At 47.7% G+C, this 16,992-nt stretch overlaps 1 protein-coding gene across 1 annotated transcript in view; it reads left to right on the top strand.

Annotated features, from left to right (window-relative positions):
* Nucleotides 1–16,992, top strand: part of PLXNA4 (plexin A4) — a 442,851-nt gene that overhangs the window by 306,813 nt on the left and 119,046 nt on the right. Inside the window, exon 5 of the mRNA XM_053553499.1 lies at nucleotides 13,913–14,013. Coding sequence (XP_053409474.1) covers nucleotides 13,913–14,013 — 101 coding nt within the window. The remainder of the gene's footprint in view (nucleotides 1–13,912; nucleotides 14,014–16,992) is intronic.

Genomic DNA, 16,992 nt, shown 5'->3' with positions numbered 1-16,992 from the left:
GTGTCTGTCGGTGGTCTGGTCAGCTCCGAGAACGGGGTCCCATCACAGCTCTCGCGAGATCTGATTCCTTTCCAGCACTTACTTACCAGGTAACCCAGGGCGGAAGTATTCCGCTATCACAGGGATGCTTCTGGAAACCGTTAAAAATTTAACTTCAATTGAAAGTTGAACTTTGCATTTAGGGGAACTTTGTTTCAGAAGTGAATCAGAAAGGTGAATGGGCTGCGGTCGTCAGGACTGTAAGGGCAGCTGCTGCGTTCTTGGTGTGGATGCCCCAGGAGCTATCATGGGTGTTTGACCTGAATTATGTGTTTAATCTGCATAACCTCTTAGCGGCTTAAGGATGTTAAATGTCTAACAAAATCATGGAATGGCAGAGCCAGGCTCTGGACACCAGCTCCTCACATTACAAAACCCCGGTCCCAGCTGCTATACTCGCCTGGCTCCCCTGTGCCCTACAGTCTGCCTGACATGGGGTCACTGAAAGCCCCACCTGCCCCCCCCACCCCCCACACACACTTCTAGATCCCTCTACCAGGCTCTACTTCTGCCAATCTTTTCTGCCATAGGCAATGACTTTTTGGTATTGGGGGCTGTTTGTTGCTATAATAAGAGCCCAGATGGATGGAGAGAGAGCGGCCAAGGTTCTGGGCCTTTTCCCATGCCACCCCACACATGTCCCCTGAGATGGGCTTATGTTATTAGCCAGAAAGAGACTCCTCATCTCTCCCTACCTCCTTACCCGGGAGCTGGCGATTATTTCTGACCTCACTGGGTTCTCAATGTAAAATACAGCTCTGGGAGCACCTTCTTGTTTCGAAGAGGGGATCTGTTCCAAGCCTTAGTCTGATGTAGATCAGATTTCCCAGCTGCACGGACTGTGACAGGGATGCATTACCCCCACCCCACCCCTTGCCCCTTACAAACAAAGCCCTGATGGAAAGCAGCTGACCCACAACTACAGTCCAGTGGGGTCAGCTCATGATGCATGGAAGGGGAAGCTCCACCTGTCTCCTCTGCAGCCCAGCACAGGTGGGGCCTCTGCCTACACTCCCTGTCTCACTCAGAGAAAGGCAAGGATGGACGTTGTCCAGCATATATGACAGGACAAAATCGATAGGTAATTGGGGGGTATCTTCACTTCTCTCCTTGTGCACACGGGAAACTGAGGCTCAAAGTAACTGGTCTAGAGACACCCTGTTGGCAAGTGGCTGAGCCAGGATTTGAACTAGGGCTGGGTTTCAAAGGCTGTGCTGTCTCTACCGGCTTTGGCTGTGCTTCATTCAGCCCTTCCTGCTGTGCACACGGTCCCTTTACTCACCTACATGGTGTTTATATTAATGATAGACAGAAATGGTAACAGTAAACTCTGGGGACTTTGTGTTTTATCATCACAGGTTGTAGTAATTTCCTTTGTTAGAATTCAAAGTTTATTTTGTGTGAGGGACATAGCGGCAACTTAGCCTTTGCCTTATAAATACAAGTGATGTAGACTAATTGTATCTACCCTCATATGCAAAAGCATGTTTCTGATTGAGATCGTCCTACTTTTTTCAACATCACAAGAACTAGAGAGGGGAAGAGCTGAAGGTCCCTGTTATGCAGACAGACTATGTTACCAAGATGAAAATAAAATGGGAAGACCCTGGAGTGAGACTCCTAGAAGCTTCTCCTTAAGGTAGTTCATTATGATGGAATCTTCCAGCTGGAAAGGACAATAGAGATTAATTTATGTCTCAAAAGTGAGCCCGAGAGGTGAGGACAACTGTCCACAGGTATAGAACTAGGGTCCAGGTCTCAGGACCCTGAGCCTAGAGATTTCCAGCACACAGGGACCCCTCTGTATGAAAGCCAAACTCACCCAAACATAAGTACAGGAGGGTGTCTGTACATGGGGCTGTGGGCCAAGGTGCCCTGATCCTTGCCCAGTAACTTGTGTAGAGAGATGAGTCCTCTCTATAGTGGGTGGGGGTGATGTGATTTTCCTGTGGGAGGCTTCTGGGCGGGCTGGTGAGGTCACCTAACAATCACATTATCAAACAATGACTTCCCCACCCAATATGGGCCAGTTAATCTTGCAGGCAGAAAACTCTCCCCAGCCCAGGGCACGTTTCCATGGGTGAACCAAGAGGGACAGACCAAGAACGCTTTTTACAGTTCTAGAATTTTAGAAATCGTCTGAGTACAAAGAAAAATTGAAGCTGTGACTTTAAAATAAATTTTAGGCTGCCTAGTTAATTATTAATAATGTGGCTTCAAAGACAAAGGTTAAAATATCTTTTAAAAATTATTTTAATTTCCCATGTCAAATTTTTTTAAATTATACCCTGTCTGTGAAAAAAATCAAACTCCCCAGAGTTAACCACTGTTAGCAATTTTACTCTATCTGCAGAAGTTATTCTTTGCTGACAAAAATATGTATGTGTATATGTGAATACATAACTACACAGTTTTCTTTTAAAAATAAAAATTGAGTCTTAATGTCTATTTTCTGAAACTTGTTTTTTTAAACTCAAAGGCGGATCATGGACATTCATTTATGTCCATACATGCCAAATGCTTTATCATAGAGTACAGATATGCCATGATTTATTTAGCCAGCTCCCTACGGATGGAGATGTGGGTTGTTTCCAAACAGTCATTACCACGTACAAAGCCATGGCGAATACCCAGAGTCTTGCGTCTATGCCCAGGTGCTGGCATTTCTGCAGGAAAGCTTCCAAGAGGGAGGCGTGCTGGGTCATTTTAGGTTTTACTAGGAACTGCCAAATTACTGTTCAAAAAGATGGTACCAATCTAAACCCTCACTGACAGTATGTGAGGCACTAAAACCTTTTACAATGCTGTCACTTTAACTACTGTCCTTTCATATTTGAAGAATTACTGGAAAATGCTCTCACAAGCAGCATCTCTTAATGAAGTCACATTTAGCCTGTGTGGGGAAAGATGACCCAGACACTGGGTGGCCCTCTTCATCCTCCTCTCTCATCCAATCCTGCAAGCTTCTGGGCCCCTGGTCCCTCACAGGAGTTCACATAGGAGAGCTAGGTGGATACCTTGAGGTAGGGGTTTAGGGAAGAGAAATCAGGAAGATTTTCAGATTATCTGTGATCTCCTTACCTCCTTGAGCCAACAGCATCTGGTTTCCTGGGGGTGGAGGCCCTATGTTGATGCTCCAGAAGGCTCCCCCTGAAGGACATCACTTATTCATTTGGCCACCAGGACTTTTCCCAGAGTCAAATTCCCTTTTGTAGCAAGATGTTTGTCTCCTATCCAAAGGAGCCACATACCAGACTGGCTGTCTTCAAGGAAAGATGTGTTTATTTGCAAATATGCTCCTCTGGCCCAGAATACTTCTGCCCACAGGTGTGTGCACATGCCACTCCTGTGACCAGACACACATGTCTGAGCACACCCCATTGAGCTGCCATGCACTCATTCACATGGATGGGCCATTTGCATATACTCTTCTTTGATTTGAACCGCCAAAGCATTGCTGGGGACATTGGCCAGCAGTATCCTTGGTAGAAGGAAATCAGAGGGCAGAGTTGGGTGCTGGATGGAGAAGGGAGTACCCACCAGGCCTGCCTGGCTGTTCCTACAAAGAGCTAGTGCCAGCTGGCCAGGGGGCCAGGGGGTTTCCGTGTGTCTCCAGCTCGCTCTGCTGCCAGGGGCTGGAGTTAGGTAGTTAGGTGTCACTGTGCCAGCACCTCCCCTTCCCTCTGCTTGGCTGCTGGAACAAAAGCCCCTGTTGAGCGGGCTGAGCTTGGGAAACTCAGAACAGCAGGTCCCCAGTCCCAGCTCAGAAAGGCCCTAGTCTTTGTCAGTGTCATTTGCTGAAAGATGGCTGGAACACCAGCAGCACTTTGATCCCCAGGACAAAGATTCCTTCTCACCTGCTGGGCTTGGGGGGGGGGGAGGCTTGCGTCCCCCACTGGGTATGGAGCCCAGAGGCTCTGCCTTTGCCTTCAGCCCTGACCTTAAGACAGGGTCAAGAACAGGCATCTCGGCCAGGAATTGGAATCTAGCCACTGGGTAGCAAAAGAATAGTGTTGGTAGCCCTGTGGCCTTCGACAAATCCCTGCAGAAACAGAGCTTCACCTGAAAAACAAAGAGATTGGCAGTTGAATTGTTTCAAGTCCTGCTCAGCTGGTTAACTGTAAATGCCAGGGGACTCCTCCTGTCCTCCATTCCTCTCTGCCTGCATGTTGACAGAGCTGCTCTCAGGGTAGGACTTGAGGGTATCTCCTCTCTCAGAGGCATCAGATCAGCCTTCCTGGGAAAACTCACACCTTGCAATTCTGCAGCATAGGAGGTCAGATCTCCTGGGCCTGTGTGTGAATGTGAGCATGACAACCCAAAGCGGGGAGAGAATTTGACCTTTAAAGGGCATGAGGTGAACTTGTGGCAATAATCCAGAAATGATAGGTTTTCAAAAGGGACAGCCAAGATTGCCAAATCAGTTATCTCCAGAGAATTCTCAGAATATGTAGGAGCTTAACAGAAACCAAATCCATTCATTCACTCATACATGCGCACAAACATCCCCTCACTTGCTTACTAGTTCTCATTTACGGCACATGAGCTGAGGACTGAGTGTGGTGGGGTAAAGAGAGATGACCACACACCGCCCATCTTGGGGCAATGCTATCTGAGGAAGATGCCAGAACAACAGCAGAAGAGTTGTTATTGGCGTTGCTCTGTCACATAAATTTGTGACAATTAATCCCAATTAATCCCCCAAACAACCCCTTAGTGTGCTTAGATGAGGAAAACGAAACTTCATGAGGTTAAGTAAGTTGTCTATGTCGCACAGAAGTGGCAGATCCAGGATTCAAACCCAGGTCTTTTTCCCCCCAAAATCTCTGCTGCTCACTTGTCACTGAGATAAAGCTACTTCAAACTCCCATTTGTCTCCCCAGCCACATTTGAAAGCATCAGGAATTCTCCCTGGAGGAAACTGTGCTGAGACCCATAATCAGTTTCTCCTTAGGCTCCTGCCTGGTCCCACTGGAGGGGCCCCTAAACTCAGCCAAACTCCCTGGCTTTGCAGTAAGTAGCTTGAAATGCTGTGAAATTTCCCCCCCAAGAACCTGGGTTCCTTGGACAGATTATAGGTTTCTCTCTTTTCTTTTTCTTTTTTTTTTAGACAGTCTCACTCTGTCACCCTAGGTAGAATGCCATGGCATCACAGCTCACAATGACCTCAAACTCCTCAAACTCTTGAGCTTAAGTCATCCTCTTGCCTCAGCCTCCTGAGTAGCTGGGACTACAGGTGTGCACCACCATGCTCAGCTAGTTTTTTTTTTTTTTTCCCTTCTTCTTCTATTTTTAGTAGAGACAGGATCTCACTCTTGCTCAGGCTGGTCTCAAACTCCTGAGTTCAGGTGATCCACCTGCCTCGGCCTTCCGGAGTGGTAGGATTATAGGCGTGAGCCACCGTGCCTGGCTGATCACATGTTTCTCAATCTCCTGGGCTGCGTGTGAGGAGGTTGTCTGGCAGTCCCGGCACTGGGCTACAGCCACGGCTTTGTTTCAATTTCCACCTTTGCCACCACCCTACTGCGTGACCTTGGACAAGCTGCTCAGCCTCTCTGGGCTGTGGCTTTTCCATCTGTGCAGCAGGGAAGGGGATCAGCCTCTCGCTTGGTGAGGGGTCTGCCTAATAAAGCTCACGTGCTATTGCAGCACAGCCCACACTGGGCAGCCCGAGCACAGGGTGGTTTCTCGAGGCTCTGCAGAAAGTGCGTTGAGAGCTCTTGCCCAGCTTCCAGCTACTGCCGCCTGCTAATGAGGAGTGGCATATGTTGCTGATTCCGGCAGCGGCACTCGCTCCTTGGCTGTCCGAGTTCCCGGAGCAAACTGGCTTCCTATTAGGCATTTATACTTATTAATAGCAGCAAATTGCAGCCCTCCGCAACATCTGCTACTTTTTATTTGCAAAAAGCTTCCCAGACCATTTGTATTAGTGGTAGTTTGTGGCCAATTCTCCAAGGCAGAGCAGGACTGTGTTCCCCCATCTGAAAATGAATCAACTGAGGAAGGATTTGTTCAAGGTCACTCAGACACACGGAATAGATAAGACCTTGGGACTTCAACTACCCAAGCCTCATGCTGTGGGGCTGTGGTCCTTGCTGTTCTAAACATCAATGACCTTGACCCCAGAACCCCTGCCTAAATGTAGATGTGGACAATGTTGGCAGCCAGGGCTGCTGCTCGTAAACATGCCTTTGAGTCTGCTCTCAAGAGAGCCCCTGCAGGATTAGCCCCATGGCTCGAACACAAGCAGGAGGAAATGCAAAGCTCCAGACACACCAGTCCCAAGGAGGTTTTATTGCTATCAAGTAGATAATAATCCCTTCCCGACACAGGGACAGGTACAAGGTCAGTGTAGAGGGTCCTGTGAGCATCTGGGCAGCTGTATTCTCTTTCCAGAGTCTTTTCTGGTACTTTGTTCAAGGGCTGGAGCTTCCTGAACCTATTGATCTATAGTCTTAGAATGAAGAGAGCCTGGCTGGCACTGAAGGTACCAAGAACACTCATTTTTCACATCAGATCTAGCTTTTAATAATCTCTGAACATGCACCAGGTACATGCGAACTCAGTGTTTGTGTGACCTATCAGGTGCTCAGGGTAGCAGTGACCACACGGCAACTGTCGCCCCGTTTGTCCTCTTCCCACCTACCTCTTGCTGGGCCTTCGCACCCCGGTGTGGCTCTCTGCCCACCACCTGTGGATCAGCAGCTACTGCCACCATGAAGCTTTGTAACAAGCCGATCCTAAACTCAGCAGCACACACTAGGCGAGGATTCTCTAGGCGCGGCTCTGCGGGGCAAGTGCAGATCAGCTGTCTAATGGAGGTGGTTCTGCTTCAAGCTGCTCCACCGCTGGGCCTGTCTCCTTGCCGGGGGCAGGTCCCCCTCCACGTGGGTTCATTTGGGGCACCGACTGACAGGAAGCAGGTACCTGGGGAAGCTTTTTTCATGGCAATGGCAGAGGCACAGAGGGCACAGGCAAGCACATAAACATATCTCAAACCTGCGTTTGCCTCTTACTTGCTGCCCTCCCATCAGACAATCGCATCCTAAGGCCACACCCACAGTGGAGGGGTGCGGCAGGCAGCCCATCTCTCTGTCACCACGAAGCCATAGTAGTGGGTGGGAACATAGAGGTCTTCTTTCAGGGAGTGAAGATTCAGGATTCATACCACAACCGTCCACAGCCTGGCACCAGCCTCCTGGGCCTCCACCTCTCCCACCAGCCAGCCGAGTTGAGAAGTACCTGCCACCATTGAGAACAGAGGATGCAAGTGACAGGATTCCAGGCACCTGGAGTGAGGGGAAATAAATACAGCTTCCAAGTCACTGCTCAGCCTCAAGTCCCACCCCTGGCTTTGGGGGCCACAGAGCCCATCACAGGGAGACCAGGGACTCTGAAGCATCCTGCACAGCCCCCAGTCAGCAGAAGGGAACTCTGCAAAACAGCCAGTGGGCACTGAAGTAAATAAAGGCCTATGGAGAGTCTCTGAGGGGCTCCCCAAGACTGGCGCTGAGCTCCATGCGCATCTCTTGAGTTAGTAATTTCCTGGAGAAGGACTAACTTTCCCAGCTCCACTTCCCTCAGTTCAGGACAGGAGCTGGGAAGGACAGCCATGAGGGACAGCCAAGTGTGGCCTTCATGCAGCTTGACAGCTTCTCCCAGCAGCCTCTTGGAGTTCCTTAATGGGTCGTCTTGCCTCCTTTTTTTTCCCCCTCTTTTTTGACAACTTTGAAAGAAATTGGGTACTTAAGAAGCCTTTTGGACATTTAAATTAACTCCAACCATCAGGCTCTGTGTAGCCACTGTAGCATTAGCATCCAATTATAAGAGTAGAGACGGAGTAATAACTCACATTTGGAGCAGAATGTCACATGCTTAAACAAATTAGAGATACACACAGAGACTGCGCATCACATCTCGGAACAGTTCTGAATGTAATCAGCGTAGCAGCAGGCACCCTTGGACTGTTAACAGCAACGGGCAGCATGGGACCCTATTGCCAGAGGAAAGCATCTTTCAAACTATCAGGAAATCAGGCAGGGGCTGGGCTTCCCGCTGCCAGGAGCACCTGTAGGCTCTCGGGCTCTCCAGACAATGGGTTCAGCTCCTCAGCTAAAGAAACTCTCAAAGACCAAGGCCATGACTTAGAATCTTGTGTGGGCCCCTTTGCTTTGTTCTCAGTGGCTCTTTGTCTGCCTATGGTAGGACACTCTGTTATAAATTCTGGCCTTTGGCTCTGGGGCTGGACAGGTTAGGAAGAGGGGAAAGATTCTATACACAACAATAAATGGTTTCTACCAATGGATTCTACCTATAATGGTTTAAAATCAAACTAAACAACAGTATGTTATTTAAGGAAGTTTGCCTTGGTGACAAAACTGAGGTGATTTCCAGAAAGATAATCCAGGGGGGAAGAGAAGTGGGGCTGGGGAAGGGTACACAGGTGTTTCCTGCTCATCACCGAGAAGGATGATCTTGTGACTAAACAATCACAAGAGAATTTTCTAAAATGTTAAGCTCACATGAATTATCTGAATTCCAAGCCCCTGCTCTGTGCTGCTTGGAGCAGGTGAAAGGCAAGAAGTTGTTCCAGGGAGAACAAAGCTGTGGCATTACTTTTCCAAACCAGAAAATGGATATGCAGAACTTGAGAGTGACAGAGCCAGTTACACAACAATACATGATAGGAAACATTCATCCTAAGCCCTTTGTCCATTTGAGATTAAATCAAAAATAGTAGCGATGCTTATCTTTTCACTGAAGGAGCTCAGAGTATTTCATAAACATGAATTTATTGGTCTACCAGCAGAAAACCTCTCCCTTTGACCTAAGGAACTGAGCAGAGAAAACAGGCATTTCACGTCCACACTGCCATGATACAGATGGGGACTCAAAAGGGATTTTTTTTTTTTTTTTTTTTTTGAGACAGAGACTCACTCTGTCACCATGGGTAGAGTGCCATGGCATTGTTATAGCTTAGAGCAACCTCAAATTCTTGGGCTAAGGAGATCCTCTTGCCTCAGCTTCCCAAGTAGCTGAGACTACAGGTGTGTGAACAACACCTGGCTAGTTTTTTCTGTTTTTAGTAGAGATGGGGTTTCCCTCATGCTCAGGCTGATCTGAAACTCCTGAGCTCAAGCAAGCCACCCACCTCCACCTCCTAGAGTGCTAGGGTTACAGGTGTGGGCCCCTGGGCCTGGTCGTTATTGTGCTAAAATAGACATAATATGAAATTGACCATTGTAACCTTGGGCAGTATTCAGTGGCATCCAGTACGTTCACACTGTGGTGCAAGCATCACCATCCATGTCCTGAGCTTTTTCTGCACAAATAGGAAACTCTGTCCACATTAAACAGTGACTGCCTGTTCCTTACTCACCACCAGCCCTTGGCAGCCACCTTCCTACTCTCTACCTTTGGAATTTGACTGTGTACTTTATACAGGTGGAATCAGACAGTATTTGTCCTTTTTGTGTCATACTTATTCCATCTAGCATACCTTCTCAAGGGTTAGCTGTGTTGTAGTAGGTGCCAGAATCTCCTGACTTTCTCGGGCCGAATAGTACTCCACTCTGTGGACATACCACATTTTGTTTATCTTTTCATCTGTCCACGAATATCTGGGTTGCTTCTACCTTTTGCCGTTGTGAGCAATTCCACTGTGAACAAGAGTGTGCAAATCTCTCCGTGTGACCTTGCTTTCAATTCTTTTGAGTAAGTGCCCAGAAGTGAAGGTGCTGGATGGTACAGAAATTCTACATGCAGCCTTTTGAGGAACTACCAGAAGGCCCAATAGGTCTTTGCACAAAGCCAGGACGATGTGCCAAGACAACTATGTACTTCACCCTGAACCCTGCACCCAGGAGCCTTGTTGTCCCCCAGCACTGTGCAGGCACACACAGAGGTCCTGAGAGGCGGTGAGGCTCCCTTCTCTAGACGCAGTGAGGGCGATGTGCCAACTGCATTACTCAACACCTCTCCTGAAGGCCAGGGGCCGGGGACAGACTTCAGTATTTTGTGGTCTCTGGGACTATCTATCACTATGATAGCTTAAGTCACATCGACATCTGATCTATTTTTCAGACAGAAGTCCCTCCTACATCTCTCACCCAATGACTCCCTTTCTTCACCTCTTCCTGTGGTCTGAATTCCCTCACTCTGTTAATTAGCATGCCTGGCACTGTAGCTTAAGACTTTAATCAGCATGGGGCAGTTTTAATTAATCGTGTGGCTCTGCATCTGGAGCGGTTTGTGTTCCGGGGTCAGGAGAGGAGCTGGCGGTGGGGGAGTGGGAGAGGCGGCTTTGTCTAGTGCAAGGTGTACGCAAAGAGTCTGGGTATTTGAGGAGAGAGTCACGGGGCAAGGTGGCTCAGAGGCAAGGTGTGGAAGGTAACCAGGGACACAAGAGGGTACATTTGTACTGGGAGAGATGGTTGATCTAAATCCAATTTTAAGAAGTGATTTAAATGGTCAGGAAACTTTCTGATGCTTTCCAGAATTACATATGAAGTGGGGAAAGAGGCAAAGTGATGGTATAGACTGGGAGAAGTGAGGCCAGTTCAGGAAGCACTTTGGCAGTTTCCCTGGTCCTGGCCTTCCCTGGGAAGGTCCTGGAAAGATGAAGAAGTTGGTAACCTTTCTACTTGGCATGTGAGAATCTCACTGACTCCCTAGTTTCAGCATCCACACTTTGAAAAGAGCAGAAAAAAACCTAAATCAAGTTCAGAGGAGAATAAATGACTAAAGAGATGGAAAGATTCTGTAAGAAAAGGTTAAAGGAAGTTGGGTTATGTGCCTTTGAGAGGAGAAAACTGTTGATGCCTCAAGAGCATATGACTTAAAGGTGGACACATGCCTTGTCTGGGCATTAACAAGGAGCTTCGAATGTTAGAACTGAAAGGGAATTTAGAACTAAGCTGCCCAGTCCCCCCTTTTATAGATGTTCATAAACAGGCTGAGATGGACTGGCCCAAAGTCACCCAGGGAGCTGAGGGCAAAGCTGCATCTGGGACCGGGTCTTAAAACAACTACCCAGAACTTGTGCCCCATCCCATGTGGGCCCACCTAGATGAAAAGCAAAGAAAACAACTGCCCTGGGAGCTAGTACAGTTTCTGAGTAAGACCAGGAAGGTGGGATAACTCCAGGTTTCATTGAAGGGTGAAGCAATGGAAGGTTTAGAGCAGAGGTCATAGGCCAGGGAGGAAATGACACGTCAGGAGCCCATGAGGCTCAGGACATATATCTGGGCATTTTTCTGGGACGTAGGAGAGAGGTAAGTGACGGAGCAAATGGGACTGGGTTATTAATGACAAGGATAGCAGCAATCATAACCATCACTTATGAAGTGCCAGACTGTTTTACACAACTATTGAGTCCTCTGTGCTTTGAAAAACCGTGAATTGGAGGAAGGGTGGATTTTTATCTCCATGTTAAGGCAGAGTTTGAACCTAGCTCTGTGGTCTCTTCCACATTTTCCAACCAAACAAAAAATGACTCATGTTTAAAATCTAGGGAGAAAGGACTTTACAATTCCAGGATATTGACATTATTAAATACCAGTTGCAAGATATTTTTAGGAACCTGAATGCAAAGGGTGTTTTGAGAACATCAGTTTGACCAAGCAGCTGGGTCATTACTTAATGTGGCACACCCTGGAAGCCCCAGGCACAGCCCATCCAAGGTGGATGATAGGAGATGTCAATGGCAGAAACCAGGGATGGAGGATGTTAATTAAGTTTAGACCAAGAAAACGCTTTCGATTGAATAAGCCACGATTTTCCCTTTAAGCCCATGCAAAATCTGGAGTGCTAGACAAGCAGCTGGAACATATGAAAACATTATTATGTGCTCATGCTCCCAACTTTCACCATTTATGGCCCTTTTTATTATTTTTACCTCTGTGCATTATGTTTTGAAAGATTCTGTCTACTAAACAAACTTGCATTCATTAAGTAATAATATATTTCCTATTTTTAATATGGAACATACATCATTGACTATGCATAAAAACATAAAACAGCCACCGTCCAATTTCCATTAGGCTTTGGAAATATTGAAAATAGCTTATGGACCTCATTACCACTGTGAATTCCTAGGAGTTTCTGGGTACTTTGGGTTGGGAACCACTATTTGAATGCTTGCACGACTAGCATATTTATAACCACATAAGGAGTGGGGAGAGAAATTAAAAATGCAATAGGAATAGGGTAAGTTCCTGGCTATGTGTGGAGCCAGTGGGGTAATTTGTGATAAACTGATTGTCAAGGTTAATTCGGAAGATAGGAAGGTCGTATATAGGCAGAGATCAGACATGGCCCATGCAGATTACATGAGCAGTTATATATATAAAAAAATAAAATTCTGAGAAAGTAGACAAAGGGCCACTGAACGCAAGGGCAAAACTATAAGAATGGGAGAGGGAGGCTCAAAGGTCACTTGAAAGAAGTGAAAACACAGTGTGGTCATTAACAATGCTCAGTGTGTACTTTGGAGAACGAAAAGGCATAGAAAGGGAATATGAAAGTTAAGGGGGAAGAGGTCATGTGGGATTTGGAATTAATTATGAATTAATTCCAAAAGAGAGTTTCGAGAGTAATCGAGCAGGCCTTGGTGCCAGTTTGCCGGCGTGTGAGTTACGAGTCGCCCCTACCAAGTGGACATCACTTTACGGAGGCCGATGCCCATTAAGCAGCGGGGAAAACCACAGCCTCTGCACTTGCTCACGAAGCAGGGAGGGCTCGGCCAGGGCAGTGCGGTTTATAGTTTTCTGTGCCTGTTGTGTGATGGCAAGAAATTAATTAAGAAATTAAAGAATTTGTGGTCATCAAATTCTCTTAGCTCAAGCTGAATGATTAGGGAGGAAGTTCTCCATTGAGATAGAAACGTATCCAATGGAAAAGGATGATATTTAAAAAAAAAAAAAAAAAAAAAAACCTTCTGTAAAGAAGAAACTGGCAAAATGGAGAACAAAGACCAAGGCTATAAAAGAAAATAAAAACTCCATTTGATCCACTGTATCATTATTAAGTACCTCGTATGTAGCAGGTCCTGGAAAGTCATGTAAAGAGACATCAAGGCAAAACTACATTGGAGAACAAAGAAATTCAAAAGATATTTAAGTGCATGCAGGAAATGGGAGCATTTGGGCTAAGCAAAAATGTCATGTGGAACATTTTACATTAACAAGCGGTTGGTGAAAGCTAATATAAAGTTTTGGGCTGGAGAGGAAGCCTCTAGTCATGAAAAGAGTGTGAGTAGGAGGAGAAATAGCGACAGCTGCTCTTTGAAAGCACCAGAGTGAAAGCTTTTAGAGCCAGTTGGCCAACACTATGGGAAAGAAAGAGCCGGCAAGTAACAGCTACAAAGTGAGCTCAAGACATCTTGGTAAAAGGCAAGGAGAGGAAGGAGGACCAGGGGCTTGGCCTCGGGCTAACTGCTCTCTGCAATAGCAGAAATGATGAGCCCTGAAGGGGAAGGGCTGGAAAGAAAGCGAAATACTTTATGGCACAAGAGAAACAAAAAGGGAGAAAGAATGACCATTTGTGTTTATTACTTGCTGGTAAACAAATATGTAACGAACTCACTATCCGTAGTTATGGGGGAGGGGAGTGAAGGTGGGAGAGTTCAAGTGTATGCTGTATAAATTTTTGTTTCTAACAATTGGGTGTGAACTCCATGGAGTCCGTCCTCCAGGAGACGCTTATGTGGTCACCTGCTCCAGCATGATGACTCAAGGTCCCTTTCCCTGCAGGGCTCTAAGCTCCTTTGTGCCCCTGCAGTGACACGTGTGATGTTGAGAATAGCATCTCTTCTGCCAGACTCCTCGGTGTTCTGCAAAGTCTTGACCACTTTCTCCCTGTCCTGCTGTCCTAGCTCACCAGGGTCCCTGTGGAGTCCTGCGGTCAGTATCGGAGCTGTGGCGAGTGCCTTGGTTCAGGTGACCCCCACTGCGGCTGGTGTGTGCTCCACAACATGTGAGTACCCCGGGCGACTTCCTCCTGCTCCGGCTTTCTCCCAATTGTCTTCCTCACCTTCTCCGTCCTAACTCCCCTTCCCTCGGCTCTGTCTTCCCTTCTTGTCATTTCTTCCACTGCCTTCCTTGCGTCCTTATCTCCCTTCTTTTGTTTGTTCTAACTTCTCTTTAAATTGGTAAGTTTCCATAAGAAATATATGGAAGTGGCAGCCTGGGAATAGTGACGGGTCCAGATGGAGGATGCAGTGGTCACAGTGGGTAATTATGCACTGGAGGGATGGAAGAAGAGGGGCTCCCAGACATCCCAGACACTAACTCCTGGCTGTAGACTGACTTTTCAGGGCTGAACACCGAGAAAAGGGCATTAGACTTTTTCAAGGTTCACAAGGGCCAGTCATGGGCAAGGTATGTGCTGCCTGTTTGGTGACTCAGCATCACCTAACATCCCCCTTTGATATCTCCATGGAGAGATATCAACAGACTATTCTGCTTTAGGTGTATAGTTCAAATGTGTGTCATTTCCCTCTGATGTCAACGGGCTGTCAATGTACCTGGGATGGAGTCACCTGGCCAGGAAAGCCTGGCCTGCGTTCTGGGCGCTCACCCCATCTCCCCCCGTACGCCTCCTATTATACCAGATCCATTTTATTATCTAGAATTGGGAAGAAGGCAATGGTATTGTTCATAGTGGAGGCGAATGGTAATTTGGTAAAGTAACTGAGGAAGGGGACACAGGGCACAGACAACCAGTCTAGACCTGAAGGGAGAGCTGAAGGCCTTTCTTTGGGGATCTAAAGACTTTAGCATCAATACCTGGAGCAGCCGACAATAGCTGGACCCTGTTCTAGCAGAATTTGGTCTCAGAAACTTGACACTCTTGTGACTTGGACATATGTGTTATACGCACATATGTTAAGGACAAGGACTTCAGTCTTCCTGGTAAGAACCTTAACTGTATGTGACCCATGACATATACCAGTAATTTTCTACTATCAGAAAGTGGGGTTAGGATCTTTTCTGTCCCCCAGCACCCCACTCCTAGGAGTGCCTCTCACATTAGGAATACTTGCTGAAATTCTGAGCCACCCTCACTAAGAGATCAGGCATCACCTCCATCTCTGGCTGACTGTTCTAGGCATAATGAATCCAGAAGGAAAGATCCTAAATCCTTCAGGTATGTTATGGTGGAAAAGAATCAGAAGTGTTGAGCTACCCCCAAATACAGTGTAACCTGCATAGTGACCAGCTCCTACATCGACCACCTCATTAAGTTGACCTGATTTTCATAGAGTGGACGTGTACCACATGTACGTATCAGTACAGTAGGCCTAGTTCCTTTGGTGACCACCTCTGTATGTTGATCAGTTTGTTACAGTTCCTTGGGTGGTCATCCTACAGAGGTTCTACTATATATGTAACCCATGAGAAACTGCACTTACCTGTACATAAAGAGTAGCCAGCAAAAAACAGCATGAAGACATTGCATTCAGAGCATAGACAGGCTGATTGAGCCAGAGAATTCCCTGGATAATACTTTGCAAGACAGAGGAGGGACAGTTGTCTTTGTCCCACACTGTGTTCCAAATACGTCACCTTGCCTGGGGGCCTTGAGGCCACCTGGCTGTCTGCATGGCTGAGGACAGCCCAGCTGCTCTTGGTGTGGGGCTTTCCCACCTGGAATCACTCAGGGCCACCAGAAAAGCCAGCCCCTTCCTGACACTCCATGCCTGTGGGACCCACCTCAGCTTCAGCTTCCACTTCTCTGTGAAGTGCTGCCCCAGTCGTGCAGAGCACGAGCCCTGTAGGGGCTCCCAGGCTCAGAAAAGATGCCAGAGGGGCTGTAAGCACCCCGGCTTCCACCCTGAGGCCAAGGTAAGCAGGAAAGAGAGATGTCACTACCAGACACTGCTTCCTGTGTGGCCTCAGTTTCTTCTTATGTAAGGCAATACTGAGTTCCTGTCAAGCAGCAGAAGGCAGGGCTGGGTGGAGGCCAAAGTGAGATCTGGGCAGTTCACACTGGAGGCCGTGAGCCTGCCTGGGGAGCCTGCAGCTCTAGTCTCAGCGTGGCTTACAGAGAACGGCCACACACATGAGCTTTGGGCATTGCCCAACAAGTCCAAATTCCACGTCCCTTCAACACCCCAGTTTCCCATCTGGGACTCGGATGTGGTGGTGCCCCTCTGCCCACCTCACCAAGTCACTGGAGAGTCAAATGCGGTCATGTGGGTGTGAGGGCCTATGGATGTGCCACTAGGATGTACAGAGTGGGGGGAGGGCTGTGCATCTTGACTAGGTTGGGGAAAGACTGAGAGCTTGTGTGCGCCTTGCCTCTTGTGACTTTGAGTGACTCCTGGTGACATTCCAGATGGCTTTGCTGTAACTGCGGGCTTCTCTTCCTGCGGCATCGCAGCCTCAAAGTGCCTTCATCCTCAAAGTGCCTTTGTCTTTGGGTTAGAGGCTCCTGCCATGTGCCCCTCACTTCCTTGAGCCTGGCACATGTTTTGTTCTGAGTTGGCCTGTCCTATTTCTGTGTCCCTGTCAGTGCCAGCCTTCAGTGAGCATGGGTTCTCGGAAGGCACGGTCTGTGCAAGTGTTGTTCTCTGAGGCTGCTGCTGCCTCTCCTTGCCCCTCTGTGCCCTTTCATGGCCCTCCATGCTCCCGTGTGCCCCTCTGTGCCCCTCCATGCCCTCTGTGCCCCTCTGTGCCCCTCTTCCTCCCTCCCCAAAGACCACAGAGGAGCCAGTGCATGGAAACAATGGGGGACGCTGGAAGAACTCCTGCGTAGAAATCAGTGGAATCTAGTCCTCATGCCTTGCAAACTTGTAGGGCTTTAAGCAAGTGTAGTCAATTCTCAAAGTAGTTATGTTTTATGACTTTACAAAACATAACTACTTTGAGAATAAAGTCACAGGAACATTGAATTGGCCAACAGCAGGCCATCTCTCCTAGGAGAAATGCAGGGTTAGGTTCCTGAGAGCCT

This window comes from Nycticebus coucang, chromosome 11 (assembly GCF_027406575.1).
Source record: "Nycticebus coucang isolate mNycCou1 chromosome 11, mNycCou1.pri, whole genome shotgun sequence".
Lineage (NCBI taxonomy): Eukaryota > Metazoa > Chordata > Mammalia > Primates > Lorisidae > Nycticebus > Nycticebus coucang.
This window is presented reverse-complemented; position numbering and strand designations above follow the sequence as displayed.